Source organism: Vespa velutina, chromosome 11 (genome assembly GCF_912470025.1).
Source record: "Vespa velutina chromosome 11, iVesVel2.1, whole genome shotgun sequence".
Classification (NCBI taxonomy): Eukaryota; Metazoa; Arthropoda; class Insecta; order Hymenoptera; family Vespidae; genus Vespa; species Vespa velutina.
In genome coordinates this window covers 7,529,847-7,556,145 of record NC_062198.1, presented here as the reverse complement: position 1 = coordinate 7,556,145, position 26,299 = coordinate 7,529,847, and the positions used below count along the sequence as shown (strand labels likewise).

The window sequence follows — 26,299 nt, the reverse complement described above, 5'->3', positions numbered from 1 at the left end:
ATGTACTACCTATACTCTATTGTACAGCTACTTCTCTCAATTGGTTTAATCCCTATTATATTTGTATTAAAATATATTCGTGATATTTAAAAATTGCTTCTGTGTAAGTAATATCTTTTTAAACTATAGCATACAAGTACACTATTATATAGCACTGTACACTTAATGATGGTTTAAAAAAATTCAATGAGAACACGTATGTTTCTGTTTACGTTAACACGTCATATATATATATATATAACGTTATATTATATATAATATCCATGATGGTACTCTCTTTTATTCTTATACTCTCAATAGAAGTATGGATAATACTGTGGATGTAAAATAACTAAAAATATGAAATATCATCATACATGAAAAGAAGGTGTTTGTAGTATGCATAAAACTATTGCGTGTAACTTTAACTATCTATATCTTACAATATGATATAAAAAGAGAAAAAAATATGATTTGCTATAATACTATTATTTAGATTTTATAATAAATACTTCATATTTAATTTGAGCAGAAGTAACATTTTGTATCTATGAATGAATTTATAACAAAGTTTTATAAATTAAACTAAATTAAACAACAGATTTCCTTGCAGTAAGGAACTAATTTCGTCAGTCTACGTTTTTCCAGTAGAATTAATTTCATTTATTTAATAAACTAACAATATAGACCAGTTCCTTGATTTTTAATAAGATATTTTTTTATATACTGTGCAGCTTTATCACTAAGTCCAAAATTTGGTAAATCTTTTTCAAGTTGCTCTAATGATCCAACTCCTGCTATATACCCATTCAATTTAGCTGCTAAAGGTGAAGTACGTAATATCTCACCTGTTGTAAGACCGGTAGTTTCGATTAACCATGGATGGTTTTGAAGACGATACTTTTGATGATAACTAAAAATCAAAACAAATTGTAATTCAATTAATTACATCTATCAGTAAAAGCATCTATTACTAAAATAAAATTACTACGAATGAGTTTTATTATCAAGTTCACATGTAACTTACTCTTCTGCTGGATAAAATTTTTCAAATGGTTTAATCTCGGTGACAAATGTCTCTCCACGTTCACGTTGTTCGTGGTCTTTTGATTTTTCAGCTATCATCTTTTGTTCTTCATCGTGATATAAAATTAATGACATATACTGCAAATTTCAAGATATTAAAAAAAAAAGGAAAAAGAAAAGAAGAAGAAAAAGAAACATTTAGAAAAAAAATTTAATATGAAATAAAAATTTAATCAGGGAAAGCCAATTACCTGTCGTTTAATTTTTGTAATTAAACTATATTCATGGTTATTCCAAAATATACTAAGTAATTGCGCGTATGATACAACATCTGGATCAAATTCAATATCAATAACTTCTGTATGGTCACCTCTGTAATAGAAACGAAAACAGTATTGATAATCGTATAAGCGATCAATTATAAAAATTGAGTGAAACTATAAAAAAAAAAAAAGGATATTACATGTTTTTATATGTTGGCGTCTCCTTAGTACCACCGGAATAACCTACACAAGTCCTTATAACACCGGGTAATGCTCCAAAGAGGGAATCACCAGCCCAGAAACATCCCATACCAAAAGTGGCATGCTTTCCTTCAACTTCCTCCAGCTGACCAGGCATTTTCTTTGGCAGACAAAAGTTACATTCGTACACATCGCTACTGCACATGTAGTAGGATATAGAACAGTTACCCAAATAAGAGATCACCGTTCGTGGTAAAGAAAATATGAGTAACATCGTCAATGTTACGTCAATAACATTTAATTTATTCATTTCGTTAAATTTTTTTCTTTATTATATACACTTTAAAAACTAAAAAAGAAAGAATATTCGTAAGGATAATTCAAGTTCAAGGAACGCGATACACGTGCGAACAAACGCGTCCACGTATCAAAATAAGTACTTTAACTACTGGCACCCAAAAAATGCGCGTGATCTAGTCAAGGCTAATCAGTGATATCTATCGCGAGAAAGTATTTCATTTATTACGGATTTTCAAAAGTCTACTTAAAGATTCGTCATTAAAAAAAAAAAAAATTTCATTAGCAAATGAAAAAAGATCTCGTGTCATTAATATACGTCTAATAATCTTTAGCGAATAATTTATATCGTTCCAATATGTCTTTGATCGACTCGTGTGGAAGCACCTTAACGTTTCAAATCACAGACCATCAAAATAGAATTTGAGAACCATCGAATTTCAATTTGCTTGATCATCTTAATATCGTTCGTCCATTTATAATTTTTTACAACATGTTTCACATTGAACCGTCTAATTTAATAAGCCTGAAAAAGAGTCGACATGGTTTACAATAACGTTTGGTATTAAATTTTATTTTATTTAGTGTGAAAACAATTGATAGTACTATCACTATATATACTTATATTAATAAGTAAAAAATATCTTAGAGAAAGAACTTGTCAATGTTAAAAAATATACCAATGAAGATTATACCTATGTTACGTAAAATTGTATGTGAGATCGAATATTGTAAATTTACCTTTGTTGTTTATGGAACAAATTAGATCCGCACAATCTAAAAGAAGAGCGTTCGTCCGGGAGTCAAAAGACGAATTCTCGATAAAGCGAAGGCACAAGAATTACTACCAAACGATTTATCGAGCTACACTTTTTATCTGTGCTTAAGCCTTTAGTATCCCCACCACAAAGTTCGTCTTCCCCCATTCTTCGCAGGTCGTCTTTCAATAACTGTTCCTCACGTGCACGCATTGTTTTTTCGCAAGATGCTTTTCTTTTGTGAACATATTTTTTCTCATATTAAAATATATAATCACAGATTTTACAACAACTGATAAAAATTCAAATTTCGTAGCAAACTTCACAGAGGATCGCTCGTTTTCGTACATCTTTATGCATATATAATTAAACCGACAATTTTTGGTATAACTATAGAGAATATAATATAACAACTATAGAAAATATAATATTAAGTTAAAAAACTGTGCATATAATTTGGCTAATTTTTAAAAGGTAAAGTTTTCTTTGTACACTTTCTAATATTTTTTTTGTTGTTTTTTTTTTGTTTTTTTTTTGTTTTTTTGTTTTTTTTTTTTTTTTTAGCCACAATACATTGTTCTCAAATGTGCAACAGCCAATTAGATGAGCTAAATATAAATCGATCGTAGAAATTGATATTTATTCAGATCAAATCGAACAATCGAATTTATAGCAGAATAAAGAAAAGCGAGGGATAAGTGCAGCTTACCTTAACGTTTACGTTGAAAAAGCGAATTTGCGAAGGACCACCACCAATTTTCGTTGTCTTTTTACAAGTCTTTAAAATAACCCGTGACGCCATTGTCGAATAGTTTTAATTTTTATAAATAATTACGTTTCGTAAAAAAAAAAGGTTAAGGTGTTAAGCTGTTACCTTTCTATGATCGTTTTCTTGAAAAATTTCTTATTTCTATATAAGTCACGTAATCTTTCTTTATATAATTAAAAAATATTGTACATAATAATTTATAGTTAAAAATCTTTTACAGATGACCGTAAAAATGTTGAGAGGTTACGCGTAATACGATCAACCCTAAAAGCTTTCACTGTTTCACACTACTCAAGGTAAGAACTATCGGCGCATGTACCGAAAATATAAACTCACATGCGTAAAAAGCATCGAGTGTGGTTAAGTATATCAACCTTCGATACGTGTGTGTATACTCTTTCCAAATTAGCATGCGGATTGTAATACATTTGTATATTATATTGTAAACTCTGCCATATCATTTTATTCTTAAATTAATCATATTGCCAATCTAAAATAAAGTAAGATAAACGGATTAATTAATTGGATATTAAAATTTTTAAGATAATTTGTTAACAACGTCACAGACGAATTGTATAAGGTTGCATTAAAAGTAAAAATACGCGGGAATTTATACGAATTTCAAGTCTAATTTTATCGAAGCATATTCAAAATCGAATTTTCGATATTTTCGATTATAAATAAAAAACGATAATGGATAAATTTACACTTCATTGTTTTAAATTATTTTAAATAGCGAAGATTTTAAAGGTAAATACTCAAATTCGATTCACGCGGAGATCTTTTGATTGATAGATAGATCGATAGATAATTGATTGTCACCTTACGGTCACTTTGTATTTCTTTCAATAACGCAGTAATAACAATTGACGATTTATGAAGTTTAATAATCTATGATTACTCATGAGTTGCATCAGAAAAAGCAAGTGGTAAGTTTGATTTAAATAAAATTGCGGAACACTGACTGATGTAATCTTCCTTCTGATAGTACCAAGCTTCTGCTTACACAGCATCCTATTACACATTTAAAGCAATTCTATCATTGATACTGTTATCACTCATTTCCCCGCAGTACCGCATTCATTTTCCATTTATTTGAAATGCTGAGTAATCAAAACTTTTTTCGCATCTTTATCAAACCATTAAGATATCAAAATATTTATATATATATATATATATATATATATATATATATATATATTTTTTTTTTTTTTTTTTAATGTTATTTTATCATATCATTTAACATATAAGTTAAAATCTTGCCATTGTCTTGCAACAATATTTTGTATCTATTACGTATACATAAAATTGTTGCATCAGATCTATTTCTTTGTCAGAATTCTTCGATCCAGTTTTATTATACGCGACTCATTGTCTTTCTTACTTTTTCAATAAGTTTCTTAAAAAATTTATTAATATTTACAAGATCTTTTTCTTTTTAAATAATACTTTTAAGCTAAACTTATACAATACTTAATTGTTTTCGTCATGTACTTCCTGTCATGCTTTTGAGGTTAGAAATATTAGAGATACTTATGTTTGTGTGACTAATGCACGTGCACGATCTGTAATTAGTACGTATTATAATATGTTATTCAATATTTCTTTAATGATGGTACAATATAAATGTTTCTTTTTTGTTTTTTTTTTTATAGACTATAATACAAAACAGTTTTACATAAAAGTACAAGAATAAGATATCATTGGAAGTGATAGAAATATTAATTGTGAAGCTCTATTTTTATATAAATAATTTTTGTATAATCTATTATAATATGGTAACCTTAATGGATTCTATATGCAATACTATTGGTATCGATAGAGTGGATATGCATGGAAGAATGGTTTTAATCGAAGAGCAACATGGCTCTGATGCAAATTTTTTAGTGAATGCACTTATTTCAAATGCATTGAAAAAGGACTATGGAATTTGTTTTGTACTTTTTCATAATACATTCAGTCATTATCATAATGTAAGTATGAGAAGTGGTCATAACCTAATGACATTAAAAGAAAAGGGTAAAGTAACACTTGTGGAGCCCATGAAAGAATTAATGAATAATATAAATGGAATATATATGGATACCGATACTATAGACGTTAGTAACAGAATTTTCTTTGATTTAAATATGAAAGTGTCGGATAATAGCAAAGATAATAGATTAAATGGTATGACTGTGGTTGATAACATGTTTAAACTTTTAAGAGATAGCTATAATGAAGTGGCAAATCAAAACAAAACAGTTTTAATAATTATAGAGGATATTTCTCATCTGTCCGATTTAGGATTAACTCTTAAAGATTCTATGTACTATGTAAGATATATAAGATCGCTTATGGAATCTTATCCTATGACACAGTTGTGTGTTACAGTGCATACATACCAAAATGATGTACAAAGTTGTACTCCTAATTTTATTTGTAATAATCTTAAATATATGGCAGATCTTGTTCTTATAGCAGAACCATTAATGACTGGTCATTCTAATGATGCTTCTGGAAAAATAACAGTCTGCTGGAATGTAGATTCTGTAAGAAGCGAATATCATTGGACAGAAAAAATGACATATTTATATAAATTGCTAGGTTGGCATGTAAAAATATTTGCACTCGGTGCAACAACGTTTGTGACATAAAAGACTTGCTTATGAAAACATCGATGTATTATATTATTTGTATTATTCTTGAATTAATCCTTTTATTGTCTTAGAGTTTGGAGACTCATGACAGATAATTTGCATACTTCACTTAGCGATATTCAATTTTAATTAATGACATTTATTCAATATAAAATTTGTCTATTGGTTTCTGAAAGTGTTGAAATAATTAGAATAAGATGGGTATAAAGCAGAGCAGATATGAAAGTAGTTTTATTCAAAATTATTATAAATTATCATCCGAGGAATATTGGTTAATTAAACAATTATGGAAAGAGATTGAAAATAAGCCTCAGCATTATGGAAATTTATTTTTTACAAGGTTTGTCTAATAACTAATATCTTCAAAACTATTACCAATTGAAATGATATATGTTTAAAAATAAAAAAGATCTTTAGCTTTCTTAGAACCCATCCACAGTATATAAAGTATTATACCTTGAATCCACATGTTCCTCTTGGCGTGAACATTCGGCTTTGCGCGAAATTCACACTGATTATGGAGGCTATAGGATACCTTATATTAGATGTTTACAAAAATCGAAAGCAATTGGATCGTTTGGTTGGTTATGTCGCAATGGTTCACAAAGATATGCGCTTAAATAAAGAAGATATGACAGTATGTCATTATGGTGACTAATAATAATTATTGCTACATAAGAATGCAATTCAATAGTTTATTACTATATAAATATATAATACGACTCACGAAGACATTTTTACAAAATTATTGAGCGCGTTATTAATTTTGTTAATGAATATTCGACTATTATCTAAATAACCATTAGTTGTCTAATAGTATCATCAGTAAATGCGTATACTCTGTTCGTAAAATTATAAATATTTATTTTATCTTTAGAATTTCGAGACAAGTTTTTTGCAATACTTGGAACAAACATTTCCAATGTATATGACTGGAAAATGCCAAAAAGCAATGAAAATGTATTTCAATAGTATTGTAAATGGAATCGTAAATAAGATGGAGAAGTTTCGTTATTATGATATGGTCGACGCGGAAATAAGGCCGAAATCGGTAAGATCTGCAAATATTTCTTGGAAATAAGCTTTTGGCTTAACGTCTCTATATGCAAATCATATAACCACCTATCATTTTATTTCTATATTATCGCCCAATTTAATTGGCAATCGATTTACTTCGATAGTGTAGTCCTTCGGTCGTTGTACGTTATGTGTCGGCAATTTGATATTCGGTCAGACCATAACATATTGGAAAGACAGAAAAAAAGATTGGGATATGCTATTGAATATGTGGAATATTGAAAATTCGACCTTAGAGCAATGGTTGATTCCATCGAATAACAGGGACAACGCGACGGCATACACATCGATGACCAAAGACAAGACGATCGAATTACCTCAATTGAAAGTAGTACGTGATGACAAACACGAGAAAGATTCTATTAAATTAGTTACATCTTCCTCCGTTGAAAAAGTGAGAGTATCTCCTTTTAATAGTCGCTTTATATATTAGAATCGTTCAACCCGTTTCTAAATTACTATTCATGAAAAATATCATCTTTTATAATTGTTAAGTTAAACGGTCGATCAACAATCATTTCTTAGACAACGAACGATGATAAAAAAGACGAGTTCAAGAACAAATTATCAAGAAATCATAAGCGTTACACGGAGAGCAAGTATCGTAGAAAATCATCGGAGATATTTAATGATTGGACATTGTCAATATGGGAACAAGCGTATTCGCCGAATATGAATCCTCGGGAAAGATTTCGTGCTTTTAGTATCTTCCGTGAGATCATCGATCCTCAAAACGATCCTAGAATACTTCGTAGAAGATTGAGAAGCAGTCGTATAGCGACCAGTAATCAAATCATCAATCAAAACGACAAAGAGGCGATTGTTGAGCACGTGGAACACCGTAAATTTGAAAATACGGCGCGTGAAAGACGTCGAAAGTCTCAAAAATTCAGCTTCGATCTGAAATGAATAATAGATCAGTGTAACAATGTTACGAAGCAACGATTTAAGCAATATTTAAATGTTCGCAAAAGAAATGATGTGTCCTTCAATATTTTCTGTACAATTGATCCAAAAAGTATATATCATCTCGTCGACGATATTCTAAATTCACTTTGACATTTATCGTTATCTAATCGTGTCATACAACTATGGTCAGCTTTACTTCCTTGGAGTATGAATCGATTAATATTGGAATAAAACAAATCGACGAGTTGTCTCATAAAAATAATTCATGCTTACTTCAGCTCGGGGTTTCTCGTTCGTCCGTTCTTCTTAATGTATTATATCGCATATTGTTTCCTTGTGAAAATCTTACAGAATCCATGCTATCGTCGCTGGCTATACGCCGGAGTTTTCTAATCCTTTACAACATAAAAATCGAAAGTAATAAATGCCTTTTTCGTTTCTCTTTAAATCGATATTGTCAATGTTAAAAAAGAAGAAAAAAAATAATTGTTAATTTATAATAATACTTTCAAAGTAAATAAAACATACGGAAAACATACGACCCACTATATTCTTACTGATTTCTCGAGTTTGAGGATGGAATCGGTGGGAAGAGAACTGCTGGAGAGATTAAAGGCTGTACTACGGGACCCATTACTCTTTCCACATCGGGTGGTTCTTGAATCGGTGGTAAGGGCGATTGATCCCAATCAGAATCTGTAGAACTAATTACATACACACACACACACACATACATACATACATATATATATATACGTATAGACACACGCACACACACATATATATATATATATATAACGTTATTATTAATGTACATCAAAGTGATGTCATTCGTTGTTAGAAATCCTTAAAAGAACATTTGATTGCGTCGTAATACTATTGTCGATGCGCGAACTATTTCAATTTCTTTTCGATATATCGTGAGTGAATGTGTAATATGCTAGGTAAACATAAAAACGCGGTGAAAAATCGATGATGCGTTTGTATGTACGAAGGGAAGAAAAGTTTACACAGTTGGAAAGTATTACTTTGTACTTACTATGCAATACGATCGATAACGCACAGAAAAAAAGGGGTCACCGGCGAATTTTCTTTATTGTACACTTGTTTTTTTCAGAATCCATAAAGATACTTTTGCGACTAGTGTAACTTTGGAGTCTCGGTAAAAATACTTTTTATCGGAGTAAACTTTGCTAACATATTTTATGAATAATCATGACTACTTTGCCGCAATAAAATATCAAGGCGTTCAATAACTACGAACACGCTATATAAAAAGAACAACCTAATCGATAATATTCATATTATCGGTTCCTGTTATTGCTCATACCTGCTTGGTATTCTGCTGTCGTTGTTAAAAGTGTCATAACTCAATCTACTAGATATAGGTGGAAGTTTAGCTCCAAATGCCAGGGATGAGAATGTCAGATCTGCCAGATTACTGTCTACATACGTAGCAGCTTGTATCTCTTGTTGATAGAGCGCATAAAGATTTTGTAAATCCGGTGGCAGAGTCAGACGTCCATCTGTTCAATTGAAAGATCGATATATTGAGATTTATATTAAACGATTCGTTATAACGTACCCTCCATTATTCGTCTCTGTCTTGTGATTATCTCATCAGAGATTTGCCTTTGCCGATCATAACGAAGAAGAAGAAGCTCTCGTCTTCGAAGTTCGTGTTGCTTCACGAGCCTCTCGCTCTGAAGCATCATTTTGTCTGCTTCCAGTTCGTGGACTCTTAACATCAATGCTAAAAGCTCACGTTCTTCGTCCGAATTTATACGGGATGGGAGTTCCTTCAAGAAAAATAATCTTTCTCGTTGTTTTTCCAAATTTATATTCTTTATTCTTAATCACGATAACATAAACTTAATACGATACTTACGTCTTCTAGCGCGGCACTTCGTTTCCTACAAGCCTCTAGCTCCTTTTCCGTAGCGGCGCGCATTTCAACGTACCTTTCCTGTTCCTTCGAAATCTCTGCCAATTCCGCCCAAGCCTGCTGTACCAATGAATCATCTTCGAAATCAATATCCTCTAGAAGATCTAAGAACGACATATTTTGAATCTTCGTTTTAAAAGGTACTGATTTCTTTTTTTCTTGTTTTCTTTTTTTATTTCCATAATGAGACATCCTACACTTGCCTATGTCATCGACTTCTTCCACTTGATAATCCGTTCCAGGACGACGATTTACCGAATCTCTACTCGACCCGTATACCCTATTGTTCCTTGATTCCCACTGAGAGATTATCGAATGCTGTTGCTCCGCAGCGATGTTTAATCCCAGGAGATGACTATCCAGTTCCATAAGTTTCTTCCTGTTTATCGATCATTTTTAAATGAAACTGCAAGTAATTATTTTTTCTAATGTCGATTCACTGAAAATATTACCTCAAGCGCATTTGTTCTTTAAAAGCGGATACAATTTTCTCTCTCAAAGATCTGAAATCTGAACCATGACCGTCATGCTCCTTCTCCTCGTATCTATCCGTAGGCCTATCTTCCTTCATTTTATTACGCAGACGCGATATCTCGCTCTTCAGATCACTGATTATGTCCTGATATTGGGCAACGTGAAGATAACTAACGTCAAGAACATTTCTTTCTACCTTGTTCGAAATCTTGTTCGCCCGATCCGCATAATTCAAAGTGTTTTTACTCTCATCGCGGTGCACGTTCGCTGGCGAAACATGAGCTATCATAACGGTACGACAGTTACCACCGAGAGCTTCTTTAAGCAATCTGGTCAATTTGGAGTCACGATAATTCACGAATCTCGCTCCACCGGATAACGCCTTGATGCAGTTGCTCAGTGCCAATAATGATCTGTTAATATGCGCACCCTCTTGAAGACGTTTACCTTTGTTCTAAACACATGAACGCGATGTTAACTGGATTCGTAAGAATCTCTTAGATAAAAGGATAGTCCGTAGACGGGAAGAAAATTAATTTATGATTTGAGAAGGAATTTGAAGCGTCTCCTGCACCTGAGTTTGTTTGGCTCTCTCCGAACCAGCGAGATCTATCATGAAGAGTCTACCCTGCTTCAATTTCGTGCGAAGACGTTGCCCGGACTCTTTAACGGGAGAAGAGGATTGTCTGACTGTGACACTAAGGAGAGCGTGACTCCTCGAAGAGGTTTCGTTTGCAGCCGTCGGCTCTACCATTCTTGCTTTATTGCCTTTGTGAAGGAGTTGCATGACCTGTCGATGCACGAAACATGCTTACGAATAAATAATTATCTCTCAACGATGATATCGATCGTCGTATCAAGTTACACATTCAAAGAGTTACGCGTGCTTAGGTTCGTTCGAGGGAACGAGATTCGATCTACGAAATAATCCATTAAGGATTGATTCCATTCGTAGGTATAACTTTGGGGAAAATTCCACGACTTACTTCCTCGGTCGAATTAGTAGACACTTCCGTAAGACCCGAAACTTGAACGTTGCGACCTCGAGAATCCTCACGCAACTCCAAATATCCTGTGGTAGGATTCAACAGATCGCGGATGTTCTCATTGTATATCTCTACGTATGACATAGTAACCTGTAAATTTAAAAAACGAACTTAAATTTTAATCTTCAAATGAAAAAAAAAAAAAAAAAAAAAAAGATCTTTAATTATGTGGTATCGATGATCCTACAGTAAATTCTACGTTGTTCATTAGTTTCTGGGTCGTTAGAAAAATGTCGTTCAAAGCTCGAACCATGATCCCTGGATCGGACGAGGTTCCAACCATAGTGTGCGTTTTTCCAGCTCCCGTAGCTCCATACGCAAAGACCGTAGCATTGTAACCATTGAGAACATCTTGGACTAAATTTTTCGTTGTACCTTCGTACACAACTTCCTGTTCGGTAAACATTTTATTTTAATATTTCTCAGTTCAATTTTTCTTACTGTAATAAACCTTTTTACCTGTGTTGCATCTTCGCCAAAAACAATATCATAAAGATATTGTCGTGGAAAAGAACGTTTTGACTTCTCACCGACCATTTCTTCTAGCATAACCATCTGCATATTTTTATATCTCGTTAGCTCTCGTTTTTATATTTCCGTTTTATATCATTAAATTTAATTAATGTCAATTCCTTACCTTATCGTTAATAGCATAAAGAGTTCTACCACAGGTTTCGCCTGGTGTAAGGGGCCTTATACGTACAGCGACCTAATCAATAACATAAGTTATAACTGATTATTGTCTTATGCATATATATAAGTTCGAAGTATGTACACGAGGCAATAAAAGAAATGATGAAATCTCTGGGAACGTAATCGAGCAAAAAAATAAAATAAAAAAAAAAAAAAAGATATAAAATCGTCGATTTCTAAATTATTAACAAATCATTGGACTTATCGGTAATTTGTCAGCAATTTTTCAAAGCGATTCTTTTACTATCACATATGCACAGGATTAAGCGCAACGACCCATGCTTAATTTTTTATTACATCTTTCTCATTTGATACATGCGACATATCGTCTGTCACGCTATTATCAAGCATTTGCCGATAAATTATTTGCTTTCATCATTTCGTATTAACTTTTCTTAAATAATTAAAATCATACGAATTCTAATCGATCGCGAGATTTAATGCAATGCCAAAAGATAACTACGAATATGATCGATTTATGTTCTTCGATCAAATATTTAAAAGTCGTTGATGTTATATTACAAATAAGGGAAAAAGAAGACTGTTTTTATTCATCGATTCTAGAGATCAGAAAGAGGTATATATTAATATTTACCCACCCTTAATTTTTCTTCGATCGCTTTCGATGATCGATCTTTAAAATCACGATGGCCATTGCTACTTGTGCTACTGCTACTTCCACTGCTACTGTACTGCGTCATCTTACTAATTTATTAATTCGTAATACGTTAAACAAATTAATAAAGTAAAGTTGTACGATAGTAAGATCAAAGAAATCTTTCAGCTCGAGTATCATAGAAAACGTACTTTTTCTTTCCTTTTTACTCTCTTTCTCCTATGGCACAAATTTTTTCACATTAATAATTATTTTTTTTTCGTTATTATCCTAAAAGTTCTTTATTGATTTGATCGTAGAACAAAATTATTAAAATGTTGTATTAATATGTTACAAAGAGTTTAAAAAGAGTTTGAAAAGCGAATCGTATTTTCCTTTTGTATATTTTACAAACGATGGTTCGAAACAGAAAGATAATCATACGCACCACTTTTCTAAGGTTTTTCCTTTAATTAACTAAAGTTCATAAATTTGGAAAATTGTTTGTGACAGAAGAACGTGTGAAAAATAACGAGTGAGTCATGCGAAAAAAATAGAATCTCTTGAATTCGTATCTTCTCATAGTAGGCTCGAAAATGTTATTTAATTCTATAAGGTTTTTTTTCTTCGAGCGGTAAAAGAACGTTTCACTTGAGCATATTTTAACGCACGTTATCGGTTAGAGGTCAGACGGCCGACTGAAGCGCGCACCTGTCCACCCTCTGGAGAAACGTGTGAGCTTACGAGTTACTGCTTACCCTTAAGAATTACGAACTTTCTACTACGTTGAAACTTTTCGAGAAAGAAAAGGATACGATTTAAACATTCTTCCATCGATCACTTGCTAACTTCGAATTATCAAAAGTCACGTGTTCCTTATTTCTTCGATAGTTGAAATCATTTTTAAAACATGATTGCGTTAAAGATGAGACATAGGAACAAAAATATTTTTTCCAGCAATAATTATATTTCGATTGGCTTGGAGATAATGAGAAAAACGGAGGAGTTCTGTCGAAGGAGCATTATTTGTCTCAAAGTTCGATAATCATAAATCAATCGCCGATCATAAATGATTTGTTTGACATCCTTTCACGTGTCGAGTTACAAATAAACATTACGTTTTAGCATTATGCCCGGAAGTTATATGATTTTACGGTCGTTAACCAGTACTTATGGTTGCACTACGCATAATTATGCGGTTTTACTATTCTTCCGAAGAGACAAAAATAATCAATGCTGAATAAAGTTAAGCATCGAGGTCAGAGCTAGACGGTCAGATACGATCGATCGATATTACGTATGTGGAACATTAGTTGGCATTATGCGACGCGCTTCGAACGAAATGTTTTTAGAGTGACATCAAATTTTTGGTCATATCATGTGTGACATCCTAATAAAAAATAAATGAAAAGATAGATAGATAGATAGATAAATAAAGAGAGAGAGAGAGAGAGAGAGAGAGAGAAAGAGAAAGAGAGAGAGCGCTTCATTCACAAAAGCGTCGTCTCACACCGGCGATATTTTGTTTCCATAAAATTTCAATATTGCAATTTACGATGTTCTCGCGGAATCTTTCGAATCGTATATTTGATTTATAATACATACATAAGTGTATGCGGTTAACACTGTTAAATTCTTAAAAATAAATTTATTGAAAAGCTAGACGAAAAATTTATATGCTTGTCTATGCGTATATGCATAAAGGAATAAAGAAAATATGGAAGGATAAATAAGTAATTGCTTGCACCATGAGAAAAATGGTGATTTTCACTTATAAAAAGATGTTGCGTGAGACACGCACGTTTCCTCGCTTAAAACTCTTGATAAATATAAAAAAAGTACCGACCTTCAACATTCTCTTTTAACTTTTTTGAATATTTATGAAATAAACTCGTGCAAATTGTCGTTTACAAAAAGGATTCGTATGGAATCATGCCAGAGTAAAATCCATTCAAAATTGCATTAAAGTTCTTTCTTACTTTGTTATCGGGAGCTAACATTTTGGCGATTAAATCTCACAACTATTTACTATTATACTATCACTATTATACAAAATATTTGAATGTTAATATGTCCGAATAAATAAGATGTTGTTATATAAGTTTAATAACAGCTGTTATATAGCAAATTAAACAATATACGTATTGATAAGATCTAACAATTTAAATTCTACCGGATAGCTTAGATTTGATAACAAAATATGTGTATGTAAATTATTTTTGTAATGCATATTATACTTCATATTTTCACATCCCTATTATCGGCGACTCATCATTTTTTATAAGACGAGACAACTTTTGAAGAACAATCTTTCGCGTTTCTTTGTATTTCTTAAAACAATTACAGGCAATGAGAAAATATTAGATATTTAAATCCAAATAAAAGACCAATATAGAATATTAAATATGATGAACGCCACAGGAAAGACTATTCTACTTCGTCGGTCGATCCATTGAGCTATTTCTTGGGGCGTCATAGTTGTGAAATTGTGTAATTGTGCTAGGGTCGGCCGTCTTGTAAAAGGTTTCGGCGGTGGAGTACTGTCGATCGTCATGATGCTCCCCACGGAACATTCTTGATCCTTATCTTCCTCGATCTTTACCGAAGGTATATTGATTGTACTCGGAAAGCTCTACACAATACGTTAATGGTCAAAGTTTGATTAAATTTTTGCTTATTACTTTAAATAGAAACTAATTTTAATTACTTTTCATATATAATATAAAAGAAATATTATAAATACATAGACTTACGTGTACAGTGAGGTAATTTTGGCTTGAATAATCTTGTTCGTTGATAGTACCATTGTCGAGCGAAGACCAAGAACGCGATCGTTCTAAACCTACCGTATTCTTTTGAAATTGTTTCCTTGCTAATTTTGGAGTTAAAGTGGATTTAAGTATATACTTGCTGTTCACCTTTTTTAATGGCACATTTTTTCTGTTCGAAAATATTTATCAATTTTACTTTTATTTACTATCCTTCTATTTTTTATTTCAAGTGACAAAAAAGGTCTTATTAATTTTATGAATGAAAATATTATAATACATACTTTCTTCTGTAAATCGTATTTACGAATGCAAATTCAACCATAGCTGAGAATAAGAATATTGTACAACCAAGAAACCAAATCTCACTGGCTTTTATATAAGATACCTTTGGTAAAGAATTTTCTACTTTAGATGCAAGAGTCATAAATGTCAATATCGTATTTGTTCCTATTAAAAATTATATTAATTTTTATTAATCTTTCCTTTTAATATCATATGAGAACCCAGTATTATTGCTTTATAAAATACCTAAAACAATTCGAGGAGGACCTGCATCCATGTGTAACCAAAAGGATACCCAAGATATAACAACAATTAATATGGATGGTATATAATAATCCATCATGAAGAATCCCATTTCACGAGCTAACTTAAATGTTATGGTAATTGAGCTGAAATTACCAGCTAAAATGATGAGAATGATAATATATTATATCAAATTAAAATTATTTTTTATGCAGACTGCAAAGTAATGACACCATTACTTTTTTTTATCATCTATTATCCATATCTATTATTTGTAAATACCTGGATAGCTGATACCTGATTTGTTTTTTCTGCTTAACTAAATACTTACCAAAATGACCGTAATGCTGTTGTGCAGTGGTATATGAAACTTGAGACTGGTTTACCCATTTTTCTACAAGTTTATACTCGGTTAAATGTAACTCATCAGCAAGCACAATTGGTTCATCATCCCAAACCAGTTCCATATCTTGTACATTGTATGTCCCTGTAGGTAAAAATACCATTCATTCCAAGCAGCAGACTGGAACAATATATTTCATGCGGCATTAAAACAACAAAAATAACATCCTACAGCTTTCAAAAGCTAGTGGGCACTCCTGTACATCAAATGGGAATTTTTCTAAACGAAGTCCACAATTAAGAATTGCCTCCATTCTGAAGAAAAAAGAAAAAAGAAAAAAGAAAAAAAAAAGAAAAGAAAGAAAAAACATTAATAAATTATTACAATTATTATATTTACGTATAGAACAGGTATAGAATTTGAAAATATTCATATACCTGGTATTCAAAACGACCATTCCGGCTGGATTAATGGAGATTAGCAAATCTTTAACACTATTTCCCACAACAGCAGAACTTCGTTCGTTAGCTACATACACGGAAGGTGTCCAAATTAGATCATGTGCCACTTTTCCGCCATATATTTGAGTTAAATTTGGTGCAATATCTGAGAATTCCAATCGTTTATCCACATATCGAAATTGTAACATCATATTTACACCAAATTGCTATAATATAATATAATGGTTTAAGAGAGTTCTACATACTTCGTAATAAATATAATGCTCTTAGAAAATGTTTGATGAATAAAATAAAATATATAATATCTATATTACCAAGGTCTTAGCCATATTTGATCTAAGTATATATATGTATACTCTTGTATAAACTTTTATAGGATCAGAAGAATTAATTTGACCCGGTGGTCTAGCCATTTTATCGTAACGACAATCATGGGTTAATTCTTGTAAAAGTTCAGTTTGTGTAACACTGCCAGCAATTTTCATAGTTGGGCAAATTCCTGCTCTGTGAGAAAAAGGATAAAAATATTAAAACAAAATAATATCGGGTTTCAAAATATTACGATTTTTTATAAAGTTTATATTTTAGAAGGAACATATAGCTATAGATAATAGAAAATATTCGTAAAATAATAATTGGTACATATATATATATATATATATATATATATATATATATATATACATATATATATATACACACACACACGTATATATATATATATACACTATATATATTTTGTATATATATATATATAATTGAATTATAGGAATAGATATAATAATACTTGTATTGGTTCTGAAAGAATTAACATAACGAGAATAATACATAGAAAAGGTCTTCAAATTAATATTCTAGACCTTATCTGTTTGAAAGAATGGTTCATTGCTGCTTTGTAACAATGCAGATGACATAAGCATGGTGCATGTGACTCTTTTACAATATACAAAGAATTTCCGTACTATTGAATCTACGCGGAGAATTAAACGGAGAAGATAAATGTTAGATCTAGACTTTTCTAAGAGTAAAACTTAAATAATAGATAAGTAATAATTTATTTTACTTCTTAAAATATCATATAATTTTGGCATTAAATAAAAAAAAAATGTAGATTATAAATTTAATGTCAAACAAATATGTATAGGATAATTTGTTCATTATAAAACGTTATCGTCTTTGCATATAGACCCACAAGTATGTCATCGCGTACTCGGGAGAAAAATAAAGATCGTTAAATAATGACGTAGTTTATTCTTAAATCTTTAACAGGAAGAAAATATAGAGTAGCTTCTTATCTAGTGTAATGTCAAGAGTTTACAGTATCACATTTTATGCTGTTTGAACAAGTTATCAATATTTAGATATCTTTGTTCTTAAAATGATAAAGATTAAAAGGAAAATATTATTAATATATTTTTAATATTATATAATCTCCTTTAAATTCATTGTTTCATGAAAACATAGTTAAATTACAAATGTTACAAAAAAATATATTATTTCAAATCTAATGCATATTTTATTAATGTATTTTTCATTCAATATATTCAATGATAACGATATTAAAAAATTTGATCAATGCTACTTGATTGAAAGAAGATAAAATGAACATTAAATTTGAATCCCTCTGTTTAAACAAGTGGTTTCAAGTCAATTCTTATTTTCTATTGAAATGCCAGACTCCAAGTGAGAATAAATCAACAACATCTTATTTTCATATACATTACAATATGTTCTTTTTTCATAAAATTATACATATTACTAATTAAATATATACTAACAATAAATGTTTGTTATAATGTTATAATGAATTACCCATTAAATAATAATAATTCAAATAATAGATTTTAGTAATGAATAATATACCTCGAAATGATTACAACATAATCGAAATATTTTCAGATTCATCAAGTAGCATTATACTTTAATAACAATTTATAAATTTATTAAAATTTATTGATAAAAATAATTATTGTTCAATAATGTATTAACACAAATTATTTAAATGACATTATACATACGTATATGTATAATATGAAATTTATGCAATATTAGCTGTCCTAAGAAATTCAGATAAATATAATGGTTGAAAATAATAGAATGCTTTAGTAACTACAACGTAAAACTATTACGTATCAGCTATTTACAAAGTTCAACTGAGATACTTATAGTTCAAGACCTTATTAACTCTCATTCTCATATCATTCTATACGCGCATTAATACGAGAGTAAGCCTAGAAATCCCACTAAAGCATAATTCGTTAGATTTTATATTAATAAATGTTTATATTATAATGAATTTTATATAAAATTTTTAAAAACATTTATAATTCAGCATCATATTATAAAAATATTATATAATATTAAAAATATATTTGAAATGTCCGAATATAAATAAATATAGAAAATAAAGCAATTAAGGGAAATATGAAATTATGATTAGCACAATTAATTTATTAAAAAAAATATAATAGGTTTATAATTACTATTCTACTTACATATCAGCTACATTTGCAAATAATACTTTTGGTAGGAAATTTAAAAGAAACACAAATAAAAAAACTCTTCCTCCAAGAGTCATTTTCAACTTCTTTACCACTTAACTGTACTACCGGTAGTCATCAACTGATCTTTGCTTGAAACCAAATGTAAGTACTTGGGTGAGCAAATTTACTGGAAAACAGACACCAGCCAAACATTGGCTCCTACTTACATGCTCTCCTGCTTGGAGAATACACATGCACTGACACATACAAGCAGATGAAATTAGTCTACATACACATACTTATTTCGTGTATTTAAAGATTAACATTGTAAACTCTTACGATACATGATTCTTTTAAGTATTATTAAATCTTCAAAATATTAAGTAAGAGAATATAATCCACTTATACAAAGTAATAATTATTTCATATTATAAAATTTTATTACATCATCTTAATATACTAATGTAATTACATTTACATATTTTCTATTTTTTATTTTTTTTTTTATTTTTTTTTTTTTTTTTTTTTTTTTTTTTTTGAGCACATATTTTACTATTTATATCAGCATTATTTATTGCAAATTTAATATTCAAAATAAATTGAAATCAATAAATTTCTATTGTGATAATTTTTTTATCTGCTTTGGTTTACTACATATATTTATAATATTTACATTTATGATATTTAAATTAATATAAAATGTAATAAATATGTACATTGAATCCAAATACTATGTTTATTTTGGATTTATTTAAGTAACATTTCTTATATTATCTGTACCATTTAATGTAATATGTGGTTTCATTCTATTAACAGTGTAAGTTAATAGATGTAGATCTTGCATAAGACGAGTCAATCTTTTGAAGTGACGTTCTGTATAAGGTATCATGCCTTCAAGAGAAGACAATAGACCTGTAGTTTGAAGATCTTCTATATCCATTTCACTTGTCAATACATGTATAACTGTCTGTAAATTACATAATTATAAAATTTTATGTTTCAGACAAATAAAATAATTTTGTTGTATTTTAATTATTGTTGCTTGATATACCTGAGCAGCTTGCGCATTTTTACTGTTAGTATTCCATGTAATCGCACAACGCAATAGAGCTTCCTTACAAGAAGGTGTCAATTCATGTATTGTTTTTTTTAATTCATTATTTTCTCCTTTTAAGATCCCTATATAATTGTAAAGTTAGATTATAAGACCTCTATATAAATTTTTTTTATAATTTAACTGTAGTGACCTATCCTTGTGTTTAATCCTCTTTTTTTTTTTATTAATACAATTATATATTTTTTATACCTTCTACAATCTTTAAAACTTGTAATGGACGCTCCAATTCCAAAGCTATTTGTAATGCAGTAGATAATTCATTCGCTTGAAGTAAATTTGCTAATTTTTGTTCTTCCAATATAATTCGTTCTTTTTCTGCAGCAATTTGAGTCTTTTTCTCTTCAGTTACATCTTTCCAAATTACCAATAAAGAATCACTTCCACCACTAATAACATGTTTTTCGTCTTTACTAACTAGATAAAAAAATAAATAAATGAATATAATTAAAGAAAGCTTATACAAATAAATATTTAGCAAATATCAAATATGTAAAATAATATAAAATAATCTAACCAACAAGTGCCCATACACGATTCTCATGCTTATCCAAGGTACAAACACATTCGGATGTTTTAATACTCCAAAGTTTTAAAAGGCCATCTGCACCTGCGGTAATCAATTGCATACCACGAGACATAAATTCTGCCCTTAAAACAGAGGATTCATGTCCCTGCAAGGTCTAGATAATATATAGAAAAAAAAAATTATATAAACAAGAAATGTTACATGAACATAAATAACATAATGTTTAAACTTTAGGTACCTTCAAACAAGAAAGATCAGACAATGACCATATCTTAATTGTACAATCCGCAGATGTTGTCAGCAATACTTGATCGATTGGCGAAAATCGTACACACCACACACCTCTGCGATGACCGTTAAATACACCAAGTAATTGAAGATCATCAGCAGACCATAACTAAAATATATTCAAAATAGTTAATTATATGGAAGTCATGGTATATTTTAATATGTTACTACCTTGGCAACTTTGTCTTGAGATCCAGTTGCAATGAACTTATCATTTGGTGAAATTGTTACACTGTTAATATCTTTCTGATGTGCTAACACTGTATGTGTTGCATTCACAACAATATGTTCAGCTGTAAATATCAATCTTTGAATAATTTGGTATGTGTGTGTGTGTGTGTGTGTGTAGTAGTAATAGTAGTAGTAGTAGTAGTAGTAGTAGTAGTAGTAGTAGTAGTATTTTGTTTAAGTAGTATTACATTAAAATTTTAAATGTTGTTGATCAACTTACATGTAGTTGCCAAATTTTCAGGTAAAGACCAAAGTTTAAGGCATGAATCCTGACTGACCGATGCAAAGAATTTCGCTGATAATTGTGAAATAATAACAGAGCCAACAGAAGCTGTATGTCTAATAGCAGAAGCAATGCATGTCATTTTAGTTGTTTCCTTATCCATAAGCCATATTCGAATACTATTATCCTAACAATAATAATATAAATATAACATATTAGCAATATATACATTCGCATATTAGTAGATTTAATAGATATAGAAAAATGAAAAAAGGAATTAAACTTTCATTACCTTAGCTGAAGATATAAGTAATTGTCTATTGACTGGAGTTGTAGCAAGAGATAAAACGATGTCAGTATGACCAGAAAGTAATTGACAATTCATGGAATTTAATTCATATAATTTTATATCTGAACTATTACTTGCGAGTGCAATATGTGAATCTTCATTTCCAACATAAGCAATATCTAATATTTCATCCGTATATCCTACTATCTATAATATATTAAATTTTCTTCATATTAACAAAACATGATAAACAATATGAAAATATTTTGTAAATACATAAAAACATACTTGTTTTGTACATTCAAATGTATTTATAGAATGTATAATTATATTATGATCTGCAGAAACCACAGCAAAGCTATTAATAACTTGATTATAAAGTAGATGCATAATGGAAAGACCCCCTTCCTCTTTGGCTGCAGATACCAAGGAATTTTGTTGTGCATAACATTTTCTACCAGTGTTCATTTCCCAAATATTTACAACACCTAAACAATTAGAAATAGAAATGTTATTCATTTATTAAATAATGTATAGAGGAAAATATTCAAATGAAAAATATCGAACCTTTTTCTCCGGCACTAGCTACATAAATAGAATCTGCTTCAATTCCATCTGGACAATTTGGAAAAGAAATATTATTTGGTACAATGAAAGCCCCTTCTATTCCTTCATATACTGGTAGAACACGGACTGAAGTTGCAGAAGAAATGTCCCATAAAATTAATACTCTGTCTCTTCCAGAACTATACATTTTGAAAAGTACATAATTTTAATTTTATAGAAATATGAAAATATATTGTTATACGTTACCTAATTAAGTTGATGCCATTTTGATGAAAACATAGTGATGTTACTTTACTAAAATGTCCAGAAAGGAGAATCTTTTCCTGGCCAGTATTAATATCCCAACCATGTATCTTGGTATCGTCGCCTGCTCCAAATAATAATTCTTTTTTAGTATCAGGATGAAATGCTAACACACTGAAATCAATATTCAAAAAATAAACATGTTTAATAAAATAAAATAATAGAAAATAATAGAAATATAATAATTATATACCTAATAACACCTTGTATTCCTTTGATATTTTGTGTGCAAGCATGATGTTGTAAATCCCACAACCTAATACTACCATCGCTTCCTCCCGAAGCCATCAAATTTTTTTTATTTAAAAAAGAAATCTTTACAACTGGTCCTTTATGAATAGATTTCCATATTTTTATTAATTTATTTTCTAAAATAATATAAGATTCATAAGAAGATAATAACAAGATGAATTTATTTATAAGAATACACAAATAAAATAATAAAAATATTATTTTTGAAATACCTTTCCAATTCCATAACTTAAATAGACTACTTTTACAGTGAGCTAGTATATGCAAATTGTCATCGCTGACAGCAAAACAATGGATTGTATCCTCATCTTGCTCATGTTCTTCCTCTGTTGCTCCCAAAGATTGAATCACAGTACCTGTATCTACTGATAACACAGATATAACTCCGCATTTTTGGCAAAATATATGTTTTCCGTCAATATTCCACTGTAAACACAATAATGATATATATTTTTTGTAATTTTCACAATTATTAAAACTAATTACTATGTAAGTTTTTATAACATACATAAATATCACCTCCTGTGTAAAAAGCACCATACATAGATTCTACTTCAAAACTGGAAATAAACAATAATATTTTTTAGGTTTTATAAAAAAGGAAGAATTATAGAAAGCATCAGTAATCACAAATAATGTAACTTACTCTTCCTTTAAAATATTTTTGCTCATTGTTATATTAAAAAAAAAGAAAAGAATAAACAATATAAAATCTTAGGAGATTATAGTTTTTGCTTATGGGTTATTTTAATATGTTAAATTTAAATGTGATGCCTTAGATTGTACAGTTAAATTAACCACGTGCACGTATGTTAGACTCATCCGGTAAGATTTTTAGTACAGAATATTATCGCTGGAGAGCGCATTAGTAACTATGCATTGACTTATATATAAATATATTTCATATATAATTTTAGCTAAGTTTACAATTTTATTTAACGTGATTATTTTTATTACACAAAGTAAATTGCCGATCATAATGTATGAATAAGTAAAATTCATAGGAAGCAAAATGTTCGGTCTTTTAATTAAGCAATGCATGCGGAGATCGGCTTATAGAATAAATAATGTTAAGATTGATATAAAATTCTTATGTCAGGTTCCAATAAAAGAAAAACAAACTCTACAACAGACTTCTACAATCAATGATAAAAATTTAACAGAATCGAAGTATCCTGAATATGAAATAATCTATAGATTTTCTTATATAAAATATATAAGTTTATATCATATATCTAAACGAAATATGTTAATAAACAGTGGTGTAATAATGCCACTAATGTTTTTATTATCTCAAGGAAGCATAATATCTGAGGAAATTGCTACTTTTGTATCAATTATTGGTAAGCTTTAATTATAATAAAAAGTAATTCCAACATTTGCATGTTTATTTCAAATAAAAAATGGTCTTTTCTTATGTAGTAGGTGGATTTACATTGTCACTGTACTTGACTGGAACACTTTTTACCAATCAAATTGGTATTATATATTTTAAAGATAATGAATCTATAAAAATTGCATATGTGAATAAATGGGGCAAAAGGATAGATATAGATACTTCGATTAGTGAAATTAAACCACTTCAAAGCATTTCTTCTTCAACAGGAAATAAACATTTTAAATATATATATATTAAATCACTTAAATATCCCCTCAAACTATATGTAAACCTCACTATAATTAATAATAAAGAACAACTGGTAAACATATTAGGTGATTATGAATAATATCTATATATTTAGACTTTAAATTTAATGATTTAATGTACATATTATAATATCCAAATATATTTAATTAAACAAAATATTTTATTTTTATTATTGTTTCAACCATCTAAAGTGAGCATAAGCACGATTCGCATCACATTCCTTGTGCAAATCATGCTTTCTTACAATAACACGACCCTGTAATAAAAAAATAGAAATAAAAAAGAGATAATAAATAATACTTAAATAAATTCTTGTAAGAATTATTTGTAACATATGATAGTAAAAGAAATACACATAATATAAAAATTATATTAAAAAAAATTGATACTAACCCGTTTATGAAAAGCATCTATAAACTCTTTTGCTAATTGTTGAGGAAAATGTACAGATTTATCTTTATTTTTTGCTGCTTGTATTAACCAATTCATTGCCATAAATTTAGCTCTATTTTCACTTATTGCTACAGGAATCTAAAATATAATTAATTATTATTGCCTCGTAGTTTCTTATAACAATATATAAAAACAAAAGAATAACAAATTTATATAAATTACCTTATAATTTATGCCACCTTTTCTATGATTCTTTAATTCTAAAATTGGTGTAACATTCTCAATAGCCTTACTAAAAATTACTTTTGGATCTAATTCAATATTATTTTTTTGACTAGGATCAGCCTTATGATAATGCTGTAACTGCATTAATTTAATAGCTTCAAAAGTTTTTTCCAGTAACGATCTTGCTAATTTTTTATCTCCTTTTCTCATAACATAATTCGTAAATTGACTATAACAGAGAATAAAAAGAGGGATTAAAAAATTATATAGAATTATTATAAACATAAAAGAAAAATAACTCTTGTATAATGTAAAATATTGTGATGAAAGCACTTACTTTACAATATTATCATAAAATACTGAAGATGTGTCCGTGGTTGTTGCTGGTTTAATAGATTTATTAATAATTTCTTTTATTTCGTTTGATACACGTAAATTTTGTTGTTCTTCCTTATTATATATTGGTTTAATATAACGAAGTGGAAATACACTATAATATCTAATAAAATAAAATTTTAAGCTATTCTATGGAAGAAAAATAAATAAAGCATATTTTTTCTTTGAATATATTTACATATATCCTATATAATTTTAACTATAGCATATATATTTGGATATATCATACAAACAAAATATAAATAATATTAAAAGTATGCCATACATTATACCTTTGATTTTTGCATAAATTTAATAAATTAATTGTTTTTGTAGTAAATAAATGTAAATTTGACATAATTATATGTATATATTGGCTTCAAACAATTTTATTAGATATATAATTAACAGTTCGATATTATTCTATATTATTTTTAAATGAGCATCAAATATTAAGATTTCTCGTTTAATTATAAATATTATAAAATATTCCGATACTATATATCCTTCAATTTTACATAGATAAGAAAGTGTAGCATTAAATTCTTCACATGTAGAGGACGCAACGAATCTATCGATTGTTGCGTCAAAAAATCTCGATTAGAATC

At 29.4% G+C, this 26,299-nt stretch overlaps 6 protein-coding genes and 1 long non-coding RNA gene across 21 annotated transcripts; 3 read left to right on the top strand and 4 right to left on the bottom strand.

The window, feature by feature from the left end:
• Nucleotides 1–124: 124 nt before the first annotated feature.
• LOC124952972 (peptide methionine sulfoxide reductase) lies at nucleotides 125–3,761 on the bottom strand. Of its 5 annotated transcripts, none has more exons than XM_047503698.1 (6): nucleotides 3,234–3,744; nucleotides 2,508–2,914; nucleotides 1,469–1,629; nucleotides 1,257–1,377; nucleotides 1,007–1,143; nucleotides 125–892 (listed from the first exon to the last, which is right to left on the bottom strand). In XM_047503698.1, the coding sequence occupies exons 3-6, from the start codon at nucleotides 1,624–1,626 to the stop codon at nucleotides 655–657; spliced, it is 654 nt and encodes a 217-aa protein (XP_047359654.1). In that variant the 5' UTR covers nucleotides 1,627–1,629; nucleotides 2,508–2,914; nucleotides 3,234–3,744; the 3' UTR covers nucleotides 125–654. The 5 variants fall into 5 exon arrangements, with proteins under 5 accessions (XP_047359654.1, XP_047359655.1, XP_047359653.1 ...); XM_047503699.1 differs by having other exon boundaries at nucleotides 2,508–2,759; XM_047503697.1 differs by lacking the exon at nucleotides 2,508–2,914 and having other exon boundaries at nucleotides 3,234–3,761.
• On the top strand, nucleotides 3,652–24,854 carry LOC124952981. Of its 2 annotated transcripts, XR_007102075.1 has the most exons (4): nucleotides 3,652–3,678; nucleotides 21,189–21,480; nucleotides 21,658–24,393; nucleotides 24,473–24,854. It is a non-coding gene; the product is annotated as an uncharacterized LOC124952981 (long non-coding RNA). The 2 variants fall into 2 exon arrangements; XR_007102074.1 differs by lacking the exon at nucleotides 3,652–3,678 and having other exon boundaries at nucleotides 19,910–21,480.
• Nucleotides 3,737–5,968, top strand: LOC124952970 (elongator complex protein 6-like). 2 transcript variants are annotated; one of them, XM_047503694.1, is made up of 2 exons: nucleotides 3,737–4,222; nucleotides 4,949–5,968. In XM_047503694.1, exon 2 carries the CDS (start codon nucleotides 5,069–5,071, stop codon nucleotides 5,927–5,929), a length of 861 nt encoding a protein of 286 aa, XP_047359650.1. In that variant the 5' UTR covers nucleotides 3,737–4,222; nucleotides 4,949–5,068; the 3' UTR covers nucleotides 5,930–5,968. The 2 variants fall into 2 exon arrangements, with proteins under 2 accessions (XP_047359650.1, XP_047359649.1); XM_047503693.1 differs by lacking the exon at nucleotides 3,737–4,222 and adding an exon at nucleotides 4,619–4,867.
• Nucleotides 6,123–11,655, top strand: LOC124952971. 2 transcript variants are annotated; one of them, XM_047503695.1, is made up of 4 exons: nucleotides 6,123–6,272; nucleotides 6,350–6,569; nucleotides 6,810–6,983; nucleotides 7,119–11,655. In XM_047503695.1, the coding sequence occupies exons 1-4, from the start codon at nucleotides 6,130–6,132 to the stop codon at nucleotides 7,440–7,442; spliced, it is 861 nt and encodes a 286-aa protein (XP_047359651.1). In that variant the 5' UTR covers nucleotides 6,123–6,129; the 3' UTR covers nucleotides 7,443–11,655. The 2 variants fall into 2 exon arrangements, with proteins under 2 accessions (XP_047359651.1, XP_047359652.1); XM_047503696.1 differs by having other exon boundaries at nucleotides 7,114–7,302.
• LOC124952960 (kinesin-like protein KIF19) lies at nucleotides 6,243–14,035 on the bottom strand. Of its 7 annotated transcripts, none has more exons than XM_047503662.1 (15): nucleotides 13,120–14,025; nucleotides 12,884–12,911; nucleotides 12,676–12,781; nucleotides 12,021–12,092; nucleotides 11,843–11,938; nucleotides 11,571–11,774; nucleotides 11,324–11,473; nucleotides 10,912–11,127; nucleotides 10,316–10,791; nucleotides 9,807–10,242; nucleotides 9,504–9,717; nucleotides 9,249–9,444; nucleotides 8,476–8,622; nucleotides 8,192–8,313; nucleotides 6,243–7,909 (listed from the first exon to the last, which is right to left on the bottom strand). In XM_047503662.1, the coding sequence occupies exons 3-14, from the start codon at nucleotides 12,775–12,777 to the stop codon at nucleotides 8,193–8,195; spliced, it is 2,430 nt and encodes an 809-aa protein (XP_047359618.1). In that variant the 5' UTR covers nucleotides 12,778–12,781; nucleotides 12,884–12,911; nucleotides 13,120–14,025; the 3' UTR covers nucleotides 6,243–7,909; nucleotide 8,192. The 7 variants fall into 7 exon arrangements, 4 of the variants coding, with proteins under 4 accessions (XP_047359618.1, XP_047359619.1, XP_047359617.1 ...); XM_047503663.1 differs by having other exon boundaries at nucleotides 9,807–9,967; nucleotides 10,067–10,242; nucleotides 12,676–12,911; nucleotides 13,120–13,913; XR_007102069.1 differs by having other exon boundaries at nucleotides 8,447–8,622; nucleotides 12,676–12,911; nucleotides 13,120–14,034.
• LOC124952964 (pH-sensitive chloride channel 2) lies at nucleotides 14,770–19,424 on the bottom strand. Its single transcript, XM_047503685.1, has 9 exons — nucleotides 19,267–19,424; nucleotides 17,086–17,275; nucleotides 16,748–16,977; nucleotides 16,542–16,624; nucleotides 16,299–16,454; nucleotides 15,971–16,126; nucleotides 15,724–15,889; nucleotides 15,425–15,611; nucleotides 14,770–15,303 (listed from the first exon to the last, which is right to left on the bottom strand). The coding sequence occupies exons 1-9, from the start codon at nucleotides 19,347–19,349 to the stop codon at nucleotides 15,040–15,042; spliced, it is 1,515 nt and encodes a 504-aa protein (XP_047359641.1). The 5' UTR covers nucleotides 19,350–19,424; the 3' UTR covers nucleotides 14,770–15,039.
• On the bottom strand, nucleotides 24,760–26,230 carry LOC124952973 (28S ribosomal protein S7, mitochondrial). 2 transcript variants are annotated; one of them, XM_047503703.1, is made up of 5 exons: nucleotides 25,985–26,230; nucleotides 25,654–25,815; nucleotides 25,314–25,545; nucleotides 25,092–25,229; nucleotides 24,760–24,954 (listed from the first exon to the last, which is right to left on the bottom strand). In XM_047503703.1, the coding sequence occupies exons 1-5, from the start codon at nucleotides 26,047–26,049 to the stop codon at nucleotides 24,868–24,870; spliced, it is 684 nt and encodes a 227-aa protein (XP_047359659.1). In that variant the 5' UTR covers nucleotides 26,050–26,230; the 3' UTR covers nucleotides 24,760–24,867. The 2 variants fall into 2 exon arrangements, with proteins under 2 accessions (XP_047359659.1, XP_047359660.1); XM_047503704.1 differs by having other exon boundaries at nucleotides 25,654–25,841; nucleotides 25,985–26,037.
• Between the last annotated feature and the right edge of the window lie 69 nt (nucleotides 26,231–26,299).

What these genes read in the sequence shown, in the direction of transcription:
- LOC124952970 (XM_047503694.1), top strand. Translation starts at nt 5,069, where the DNA reads ATGGTAACCTTAATGGATTCTATATGCAATACTATTGGTATCGATAGA.
- LOC124952964 (XM_047503685.1), bottom strand. Translation starts at nt 19,349, where the DNA reads ATGACTCTTGGAGGAAGAGTTTTTTTATTTGTGTTTCTTTTAAATTTC. An exon ending in CCCACTAGCTTTTGAAAGCT is followed by an intron (nt 16,455 to 16,541) that starts GTAGGATGTTAT and finishes TTTTACCTACAG; the next exon opens with GGACATACAATGTACAAGAT. An exon ending in ACAGCATTACGGTCATTTTG is followed by an intron (nt 16,127 to 16,298) that starts GTAAGTATTTAG and finishes TCATCATTTTAG; the next exon opens with CTGGTAATTTCAGCTCAATT.
- LOC124952971 (XM_047503695.1), top strand. Translation starts at nt 6,130, where the DNA reads ATGGGTATAAAGCAGAGCAGATATGAAAGTAGTTTTATTCAAAATTAT. An exon ending in GGAAATTTATTTTTTACAAG is followed by an intron (nt 6,273 to 6,349) that starts GTTTGTCTAATA and finishes AAAGATCTTTAG; the next exon opens with CTTTCTTAGAACCCATCCAC. An exon ending in TAAATAAAGAAGATATGACA is followed by an intron (nt 6,570 to 6,809) that starts GTATGTCATTAT and finishes TTTTATCTTTAG; the next exon opens with AATTTCGAGACAAGTTTTTT.
- LOC124952973 (XM_047503703.1), bottom strand. Translation starts at nt 26,049, where the DNA reads ATGTCAAATTTACATTTATTTACTACAAAAACAATTAATTTATTAAAT. An exon ending in AATTTATGCAAAAATCAAAG is followed by an intron (nt 25,816 to 25,984) that starts GTATAATGTATG and finishes TTATTTTATTAG; the next exon opens with ATATTATAGTGTATTTCCAC. An exon ending in TAGATGCTTTTCATAAACGG is followed by an intron (nt 24,955 to 25,091) that starts GTTAGTATCAAT and finishes TTTTTATTACAG; the next exon opens with GGTCGTGTTATTGTAAGAAA.
- LOC124952972 (XM_047503697.1), bottom strand. Translation starts at nt 3,326, where the DNA reads ATGGCGTCACGGGTTATTTTAAAGACTTGTAAAAAGACAACGAAAATT. An exon ending in TTACAAAAATTAAACGACAG is followed by an intron (nt 1,144 to 1,256) that starts GTAATTGGCTTT and finishes TGAAATTTGCAG; the next exon opens with TATATGTCATTAATTTTATA. An exon ending in AAATTTTATCCAGCAGAAGA is followed by an intron (nt 893 to 1,006) that starts GTAAGTTACATG and finishes TTTGATTTTTAG; the next exon opens with TTATCATCAAAAGTATCGTC.
- LOC124952960 (XM_047503662.1), bottom strand. Translation starts at nt 12,777, where the DNA reads ATGACGCAGTACAGTAGCAGTGGAAGTAGCAGTAGCACAAGTAGCAAT. An exon ending in ACAGAGACGAATAATGGAGG is followed by an intron (nt 9,445 to 9,503) that starts GTACGTTATAAC and finishes TCAATTGAACAG; the next exon opens with ATGGACGTCTGACTCTGCCA. An exon ending in GACAGCAGAATACCAAGCAG is followed by an intron (nt 8,623 to 9,248) that starts GTATGAGCAATA and finishes GTATGTAATTAG; the next exon opens with TTCTACAGATTCTGATTGGG.